At 58.7% G+C, this 9,049-nt stretch overlaps 6 protein-coding genes across 6 annotated transcripts; 2 read left to right on the top strand and 4 right to left on the bottom strand.

The window, feature by feature from the left end:
- Nucleotides 1-138: 138 nt before the first annotated feature.
- OT_ostta15g02120 (DnaJ domain) lies at nt 139-966 on the top strand (the record flags this gene model as incomplete). Its single annotated transcript, XM_003083312.1, has 1 exon — nt 139-966. The coding sequence occupies one exon, from the start codon at nt 139-141 to the stop codon at nt 964-966; it is 828 nt and encodes a 275-aa protein (XP_003083360.1).
- Nucleotides 967-1,012: 46 nt separating this feature from the next.
- OT_ostta15g02130 (Domain of unknown function DUF625) lies at nt 1,013-3,847 on the bottom strand (the record flags this gene model as incomplete). The annotated part of the gene is made up of 2 exons (XM_022982435.1): nt 1,013-3,505; nt 3,575-3,847. 2 exons carry the CDS (start codon nt 3,845-3,847, stop codon nt 1,013-1,015), a joined length of 2,766 nt encoding a protein of 921 aa, XP_022841189.1.
- Nucleotides 3,848-4,225: 378 nt separating this feature from the next.
- Nucleotides 4,226-4,704, bottom strand: OT_ostta15g02140 (unnamed product; the record flags this gene model as incomplete). The annotated part of the gene is made up of 3 exons (XM_022982436.1): nt 4,226-4,333; nt 4,457-4,521; nt 4,674-4,704. The coding sequence occupies 3 exons, from the start codon at nt 4,702-4,704 to the stop codon at nt 4,226-4,228; spliced, it is 204 nt and encodes a 67-aa protein (XP_022841190.1).
- Nucleotides 4,705-4,903: 199 nt separating this feature from the next.
- Nucleotides 4,904-5,599, bottom strand: OT_ostta15g02150 (Winged helix-turn-helix DNA-binding domain; the record flags this gene model as incomplete). The annotated part of the gene is made up of 1 exon (XM_003083315.2): nt 4,904-5,599. The coding sequence occupies one exon, from the start codon at nt 5,597-5,599 to the stop codon at nt 4,904-4,906; it is 696 nt and encodes a 231-aa protein (XP_003083363.2).
- Nucleotides 5,600-5,923: 324 nt separating this feature from the next.
- OT_ostta15g02160 (Domain of unknown function DUF4033) lies at nt 5,924-6,721 on the top strand (the record flags this gene model as incomplete). The annotated part of the gene is made up of 1 exon (XM_003083316.1): nt 5,924-6,721. One exon carries the CDS (start codon nt 5,924-5,926, stop codon nt 6,719-6,721), a length of 798 nt encoding a protein of 265 aa, XP_003083364.1.
- Nucleotides 6,722-7,033: 312 nt separating this feature from the next.
- OT_ostta15g02170 (SANT/Myb domain) lies at nt 7,034-8,236 on the bottom strand (the record flags this gene model as incomplete). The annotated part of the gene is made up of 1 exon (XM_003083317.2): nt 7,034-8,236. One exon carries the CDS (start codon nt 8,234-8,236, stop codon nt 7,034-7,036), a length of 1,203 nt encoding a protein of 400 aa, XP_003083365.2.
- Between the last annotated feature and the right edge of the window lie 813 nt (nt 8,237-9,049).

A 9,049-nucleotide genomic window follows, 5' to 3' on the forward strand; every position in this document is an offset into this window, starting at 1 on the left:
GGGGGGGGGGGGAAGACGCGGGCGAGGGAGGACGGGGACGAGGGCGGGACGACCGAGGCCCCGGCGACGGCGACGGCGACGGCGACGACGACGGAGACGACGACGACGACGACGACGGCGACGACGACGGCGACGGCGATGGAGGAGATCGTTCCGAACGCCGACGCGGAGGCGGCACCGATCGAGGATATCAAAGACACGGAGACGCTGCTGAAGGAATTTTTCAAGGATGTGTCCGAGGCGACTCGAGACGCCGAGGTGGAGCGCATCTTGTCGTGCTTTCGGTTGAATCCGTACGAGTTCTTGAACGTGCGGTTCGATTGCGAGATGAAAGAGATTCCTAGGTCGTATCGTAAGATTTCGCTCCTGGTTCACCCGGATAAGTGTGCAAATAAAGACGCCAAGGCGGCGTTCGACGCGCTCGGACAGGCGCAGAAGCTCCTGCTGAATGAAGACTTCAAGCGCGCGTTGGACTTCAACCTTCAGCAGGCAAAGGATGAGGTGCTTCAAACTTGGAGAAAAGAGGCGCGAGATGACGTCGCGCTTCGTGTGAAATATCAGGGTAATAAGGAGGGGATGCTCGAAGACTTTAGCAAGACGGATGAGTTCCACGAGCGATGGAAATTTGCGGCGCGCAAGTACATCGTTGACTTAGAGTGGCGCCGTCGTAAATTAGCGCTACGAATCAAGGGAGAAGAGAAGCGCGTAACCGAAGAGGAGAAGGTGGAGGCGGCTCAGCGCCGCAAGGAGGCTCTCGAACGCAAGGAGTGGGAGCGAGAGGATCGCCGAGAGGAGCGTGTGAGCGGTTGGCGAGATTTTATGAAGGGAGCAAAGACAAAGAAACAAAAAGTCCAGGGCGTTAAGATGCCGACTCTCAAAATGGAGGTTAACGAGAAAGACAAAAAGGCTGTTACTCTCGAGAGGGATCGAGTGCTTCGTCCGGACGAGGTTAAGAGGGCGTTTTAACGCAACACATTCATTGTTTGCATGTGCAACTCTATTACTTGTATCGCTAACTTTTCTCGCTACTCTCATCGACTGTGACCCAGCTCGACGTTGGGTTCGCCGTCTGTTTCACATCCGTTTCTGGTTGTTTCTCCTCTGGTGTTTCCTCCGAATTTTCCTCCGCCACGTTTTGAGTCGTCTGTGCCTTGAACGCGTTTCGTTGAGCAGCTGTTAAAGACTCTTCTGCTGGTGACGCGATTACCGGTTTAGACCTCTTCAATTGCTCGCACGCTTCCCCAGACGCCAAGAAATCAGTACCACAAGGTGGAGGACTCATCGAACGCCCACGCTTACCGAGTTCGCCGTGCGTCGGGCCTGTGTCCACTTCATCTGTGAAGACAGAGTGCTGGAGCGGGGGCGGGACAAATCGTGAGCCCTGGAAGTGGAGTACCGGCGGGCTATGATGCGGCATTTGCTCCACGACCGCATCACTCGCAGGGTCGTCATCGGACTCGAAATAATCTTCTTCGTCCTTGCTCATCGAACTGTCGCGCCTCGCGCGCTGCTCGGACAGTGCTTGAGCTGCGGCAATCTCTTCTCTGCCGTACGCTCGAGGAGAGACACCGACGCCAGGCAGCATCATGCCCGCAGGCAAATCAATCGTCGCTGGTCCCATCCCTTGCTGATACCTAAGCTTGAGGAGTCTGAAAGTATCAACATAATAAACTTCTTCGAACCAAGATTCGTATTTCTCCACTAGATGGTGGATCAAACCACGAATATTCTCACGTCGAATAAAGTCGACCAACTCGAGCACTACACTATTGAGCAAGTTGTACCGATCACCGTTACGTTTGAAGACCTGCATCACCGGCTCGAATGCGTTACTCTTAATCAAGTAACGGTTGTAAAATTCATCCTTCAAACTCACGCACGCTCGCAGAAATCGCACTGCTGAAACTACGACGTACTTTTCTCGGCGCTCTGTCAACTGCAACACGTGCTGCAACACGTGGTTGCGAAGCATGAAGTACTTGATCCGATACGCATGATTCTGGACCAAAAATATCATTAGATCGATAATTTTGGTTAAAGACCATGCCGGAACGCGCTCGCCGACTTCACTATCCTTGTCTCCGATGTCTACTTTGCCTAACGTGATGCGGGCGACGATGGATTCCATGTGCTTATCGTAAAAGATTTCCAAGAGTTTGTCCTTTTCCGGTTGCGTTCCCTCCATCGTTTCGGGATCTGTCAAGAACAGTAGTATCTCTAGGTAAGTTGCCTGGATCCCGTCGGTTCCCGTCAAGAACATGCGCACTAACTGCGAAAACATGTTTTGTTCTGGTTTCTGCGCATCTTGTTCCACCATGAATTTTCGAAGCACCAAGGGATCATTCTGCAGGCTCGACATGAGCACATCCGCCGCCTTCAGTTGCGAGTACTCATCACCATGCACCAAAATATCTGTTAACACATCGTACAACCCGTGTTTCTCGAGCGTCGCGAACACCTGGAGCCGCGGTTGGTTCTGAAGGTGTCTCGCGAGCGTACATAGTTCTTGCAGGAACCCGACCAAGTCGTTCCAGTCCTCTTCACCGGGTTTCGACTCGTTCAATCTCTTGAACAACTCTGCGAAGAATTCAGGCTCGTCGTGCAACGCCTGCACGACTTCGACATTGTTGCACATCATCATCGTAGTGAGCGTGCTGAAGGCTGCATCGTCCAACACGCGAGGGAGGATAGCGTCCTTCAGATAACCCAAACGACACGTCTGATGAATCTTTTCCCGAATCAGCTTATTATTTATGGGTACAACTTCCTTGAAAACCACGTTCTCTTTGAGAAACTGTCGATGATGGACGCGTTCAAGTTGCTCGGGATCGTATTCGAGCGTTCCGACGAAGTCAAACACGTTCTGCTCTCTGAGCAATATCTCGTACAAGTTAGGGTCGTTTAAGTTGACCAAGCCCCTAAAAATGGCGTAAAACAAGTGCAAGCTCTCAATATCGTCCACGTCTTCACACTGCCTGAAAAGTTCGAAAAGTCTCGGCAAATAATCCTGGGAACTCATTATTTGAAGCGGTATGCGCTCGCGAGCAAAGTGAGAGCCACTTGTGATGAGTATGAGCAGCTTTTCCAAGTTCCCGAGCTCGGGTTCCGGTAGAGGTTCGATTTGTGCGTTTCTTCCCATACGCATGTAAACCTGTGCGTCGCCGCCGCCGAGAAAACCTCCCCGTTCTGGTTCAAACTGAAAGACTTGAAATTCTGACCCGGTGTCCATCGCCATGAGCTTTGAATCGTCATTATCGCCCAGGGCTCCCGCGCCTTGCTGCGAGTACGACCTTTGCACAGAGTTGATCTGCTCCCAAATAAAGTTACACCCCACTCCCTCCTGAAAACTGAGCGCAATGTCCGCCCCGAGCTCGGGGTCGAGCCAGGATATGATGGTCTCGCACTCTTGCCTAGAGTAAAAATTTCGCTCTTGCGATATCCTGTGCACCAACAGCGGCTCTTGGTTTTGTTCCGACATCACCACCAATCCGATCGAGCTCGATTGCTGCGCGTTCGCGAACGATCGCGTTTCGTCAGTCTTTCTCGCAAGTTTGAGTTTCACAAGATCTCTCACCTCGAGGTACTCGCACGAGGCGAACCCGGTGCCCTTATCGTCCCAGTGCCCTCGATCGTTCAACCTGTACAACTTCACCCGCGCCATGGCATTCATTTTGCCGTCGTCGCCCGTCGCGCCTCCCAAGTTCGGCGCCACCGTCGGTGACGTCGACGCGTCGCCGACGGCGTTCGCATTCGCCCTCGCGACATCCTCGACGGAGAATTCAAATCCATTCTCCGGTACCGTCGTCTCGTCCGCGCCATCCGCGTCGCCCCCTTGGACCGACTCCATGGTGACGCTAGAGTCGAACTCGACGCGTCCACGGCGTCGAGATGATCCTAGAAGCACGGGACGACGAAATGAAAAGCAAAAATCAAATGCAAGTCAAATGTCACTCGAACGATTCTCGCGCGTACTCGTTCCGTCGACACCACGCCTTCGTGCGTTCGGGGACGAAACGGACGCGATGTGGTGTCGCGGACGACGCGCGCCGGTGCACGCCGAGCGCGACGCGCGCGACGGAGAGTGCGGTGTGAACGGTTGGACAGACAGCAGGGCACTCCGAGGTACGCGACGAGGCGAGCGCGCGCGCGATCGAACGACCGAACGCATGACGTCGACGCGGTGAAGATTTCGTGTGACTAGGAGTGCTACTAAAATCGGGACGCGTCAAAGCTTCGTGACGGTGGCGGTGGACGCGGCGGCGGCGCGGGCGGGATCGAGCGCGGCCGCGCGCTTGAGCGTTTCGTCCACCTCGCGAATGAGCTTGGTGTTTTTCTGCGTCGAAGAAAAGCGACGACGGGGCGTTCGTCAGTCTGCGTCGACATTTTCACGCGTTGACGCATCGATCGATCGCGCGTGCGCGTCGTCCCGCGAGCGTTCGTCGCGTCGAGCGCGTACCGCGGCGTTGCGCTGTCGCGTCTGAGACATCTTGTAAAACGCGTGCGTCTTCCACACGAGTCCTCCTGTTGACCCATAGCGATGGAGACGCGTCGTCAGTCGTCGCATCTCGAACGCGCGCGCGTCGTTCGAGCGTTCGGCGCGAGCCAGACACCGTTCAAGCGCTCGAACACGCTCGAGGTTGCGCAGGTCTTCCTCGTCTTCGTCGTCGACGCACCTCGCGCGTTCGGGCCCTTCTTCACCGCCATGAGGAAAAACGAGGTGAACATGACGCGATGCGTGGAGTCGCGGCCTCGATCGGCGCCGTGCGTTTCGCGCGCGCGCCGACGAGTGCGGCGCGCGCGGTCGGAGCGAACGAGACGCGGCGACGCGTCGACGCGCAAAGGCTACCAGAACTATTTCAATCGCTACCCGGCTAATGGAACAACGAATGAAGCGCGACTAAAATCAACACAATAACTCGTTCGTCGTTCGCGTCAACTCCTCGACGTCGACTCGACCGCGTTCGAGGACGTACGACGCCACGCGTTCCATCTCGCTCGGCGACACGCGAACGAATCGCCCGCGGTGCTCGTCCACGACGCCCGAGATCGCGCGCGAGGCCTCGAGCGCGCGAACGCGCTTACGTATCGTGTCAGGTTTCTTGAATCCGAACCTCGCGGAGAGCTCGTCGAAGCGAGAGATCCTGCGTCGCTCGAGCGCGCGGACGAGCGTCTCGTCCGACACCTCCGGCTCGACGTCCTCCGCGGGCGCGCGCGCATCTTCCGCCCGTCCGTACCTCGCCGCGTACTCCATCTCTTCCATCTCTCGAGCCTCCCATCGCTGTCTATACATCTCCAGCTTGGCCTCCTTTCTCGTCATCGGCGGCGCCGCCGCGTCCCGCTCATCCATAACCGCGTCGTCGAATCCGTCTCCGCCCTCCCCCTCACCCCTCCGCGCGTTCGCCCGTCTGCGCGCTCGACGCTCCGCGCGCGCCATCCCTCCCTCGCCCGCCTCTCTTCCTCGCTCGCCGTCGACGTCTCGTTCTCTTCCGAGTCGTTCTCTCGCGCGCTCCGTCTTCGCCAAGTGCGCCACCGAGACGAACGCGGCGAGCAAGCACAGGAGAAACGCCGCGGCGGCGACGACGACGACGACCGTTCGCATCGTCCGTCCCCCGCGCGGTGCCCCTCGCGCCCGTTCGCGCGTCACGCGCGCGCGGCGCGGTCACGGCGAACGGGCGCTCGTGGACGTTGAGACGTCTCGACGGGTGATTTTCATCGAAGACCAGGGTTTAGGGACACCACGACCAGGGTTTAGGGACACCACGACCACGGCGCATCGCGAGACGTCCGCGGGCGACGGGCGTGGACGCGCGCGGACGATCGGCACCGGATGCCGACGACGATCGCGCGCGCGCTCGATCGCGCGAGCGTCGCGCGCGGTCTCGGGCGCGGACGCGGACGTCCACGAGACGGTGGACGGGGGACGATGGGACGACGGGCGGACGTCGACGGTGGAAGCGACGTCTCGGTGGGCTCGAGAGGGGTTCGAGCGCGGGCGACGTCGACGACCACGGAGTCGTACTCGTTCTTTGACCTCGCGCGGGCGGAGTTTCCGGAGGATTGGAGCGAACCGGGGGTGCGGGTGCGGTACGAGGACGGGGCGTTGGATTTCGCCGTCATGGCGTGGTTCATGCGCAAAATCGGAACGGCCATCAACGCGCCGCCGCCGGGAGAGATATCGTACGACGCGTTCATCGCGCTGTGTTTCTTGCAGATGAAGGGACGAGACGCGAAGGGGATGACGGACGTCACGTCTGGGGTGATCAGATCGCTCGTGCCGCCCGGGGGAAGCGCCGTTTTCAAAACGCTGTTTCCGCTGAACAAGTTTTCGTGTGAGCTGAACGCGACGATCACGAAGATCGTTTTCGCGTGGATGGTGGGACCTATGACGGTGGAGACGACGATGGATAATGATCTCGGGATCGAGATGGCGTCCAAGGTGCACATCAAGAAGTGTCGTTGGCTTCAAGAGAGCGGTTGCACCGCGATGTGCGTGAACATGTGCAAGTGCGCTACGCAGGAGGTTTTTACGGACGATTTCGGCTTACCGCTCACGATCAAACCGAATTTTGAGGATAAGAGTTGCGATTTTTATTTCGGTCTCACGCCGCCACCGGTGGAGAAGGACGAGGCGCTGTTGTTTGGATGCAACGCGGCGTGCGCGACGGCGGCGCCAGACTCAGAGGGGCGTCCGTGCCACAAGCTGCGTCCGTACGAAGGTTAAGAGACGCCCGTTGCCGTGCGCGCTAACTCGTAGGACGTGTTGTTAATTTGTAAGATATTTTAGCGAGTACGCAAGGGGAGACATGTCGTGTGAAAGGTACGAAGTTCACTACTACATTGCGTTATAGTGCACTTAACTTGGAAAAATCCAAGGGCACGCAAGCGCTCACTCAGTGGTCACACTGTGTTTTTAAATGTCGACTTTTTTCGATCGAGAGCAGTGTAAGAATGTGTACATGTCCGAGCTAGTGATGATAAAATCAACTGATCCAACGGAAGGTCGTGAAATGTGGTGCGAGGGGTGGCGTTGTTCCTAGTTCTCGGCGTTGGTAGCGGCGTATTGCTGCGCCAGGGCGATGACTGTCTCGTCCTTCGTCATCTTCGCAACTTCATGGACGAGCTCGCGGAATGGAATGTTGATGTGGTCAGTGACTTTGGCTGAGAGATAGTTCCATCGACGGCGAATCTGGCTCAGATTGCGTCCGTGTACCAAATTTTCCCAATCGATGGTTTCCGCAGCCTGCGTGTTCGATTCAATGAGGCCGACGAGCATTTCGCTGTCTTGTTTATTGTCCCATTCTCCAGTCTTCGTCATCTCCGGAGCGATCTGATACCATCGCTGCAAGCAGGCTTGCTCGTTGCGAGTGCCCAGCTTGGCGCTGATGTTGACCCAGTTGATGTTGTCTCGAAGCGTGAGGTGCTCGAACCCTTGCCCTGGACCAGCGCCAGGGCGCGTCCCTCGCTTCTCAAAGTGAGCTTCGACGAGTTTAACCAGTTTCTCAGTCTCTTCAGGGGACCAGTGACCGCTCTTCTTCTTTGGTCCACCCTTTGCGAGGCGCCACTTGTCGCGGCACGCCGGCGCCGGTCGACCGACAACTTTGGAAATCTTAGACCATTTCGGTCCGAGTTCGTCGTACATCTTCAGCAACAATTCGGTCTCTTCTTTGCTCCACTTCCCAGAGGCGGTGGACTTATCCATGTTTCGTAAGATCCAGCCGTATATCTGCTTTGCGTTTCTCGTCGGGAGCTCGCGGGCGAGCTCGATGAACGCGTGCCGCTCGCTCAGAGGCAAGTTGGCGCCGCGTCCGCCCTGCTTCTGTCGACGATGAAACAAAAAATCATACTTTTCGTTGATGAATTCCTCCGCAAAGCCGTGCTCGTTCGCCCATCGACCGACGATTTCCTTCATCTTCGCCATCTCATCCGCGGCCCACGGGCCAAACTTTTGTCCCGGAAATTTCACGTCCCACTCCGAGGTATCCCCCCCCCCCCCGAACCCGTGCGTCGCCACCGAGGCATCGATCAACGCACGCCCCATGCCGTTCTCCGAGTCCGCGCGCACGATCGCCGGCCTCTCATCCACGCCGCCCATCCCGCGCCCGTCGCCCGCCCGCCCGTCGTCCCGCGTCCGTTTCCGCCCCCCCGTCCACGCGTCTCGCCGTTCCGTCGCCGCCGCGACGTCCGCGAGCACTCCCACGCGCGCGTTCTCGCCCACCGAATCCCGCGCGCGCGCCATCGTCCCCCACGCCCGCGCGAACGAACACACGGGTGCGATCACGGAATGAAAATGCGTCGACGCGAATGCGACGATTCGCCTCGACCGATGAATCCGTCGCCGTCGTCGGTCTCTCGCGCGCGTTCGATCACCCGGTCCTCGCTCGAGCGCGTCGTCGCACGCGCGCGCGTGTACGTCTTCACGTCGCTCGATCGACGTCGACGCGCCGGGCACAGACGCGGCGGCGCGCTGAAGAGGATGTACACGCGCCGACCCCGTGGACGGGCGAGGGGGCCTGTACACGCGGGTTTTTTTGTACACACAGGGTCCTTCCCGTACACGCGGGTTTTTTTATGCCACCACGGGGCCCTTCCCGTACACGCGGGTTTTTTTATGCCACCACAGCCCGTCCATCGCGTCGCATAGGGGGGTCGTCACTCGTGAAGACATGTAGGGGTACACGACACGCGGGGTGTCTCTGGTCGTGGGTCGTCACTCGTGCCTGTGTGTATGGGTACACGACGCGGCGTGCACGCGCGACGCGCGAGCGACCGACCGATGGGCGCTTGACCGGTGCGCGCGGTGTCTTCGGGCGAATGAAGTCGTTCGCGTGGGACCTAAGGGGTGTGCGTACTCACAAACGGATCGCGCGGATGGCGAGCGCAACGAGGACGCCGACCGCGTCGAGGCGAGCGCGTCGAGGCGGGGGTGGGCGCGCGCGCGTCGACGCGGGCGACATCCGCGCGGCGGCGACGGACGCGGCGTCGCCGTCCGTCACCCGGCGCGCGCGCTCGGGACGGCGATGAGGGAGACGACGCCGCGCGCGCGCGGTGA

The sequence above is a fragment of the Ostreococcus tauri genome (genome assembly GCF_000214015.3).
Source record: "Ostreococcus tauri WGS project CAID00000000 data, contig chromosome 15, whole genome shotgun sequence".
NCBI lineage: Eukaryota > Viridiplantae > Chlorophyta > Mamiellophyceae > Mamiellales > Bathycoccaceae > Ostreococcus > Ostreococcus tauri.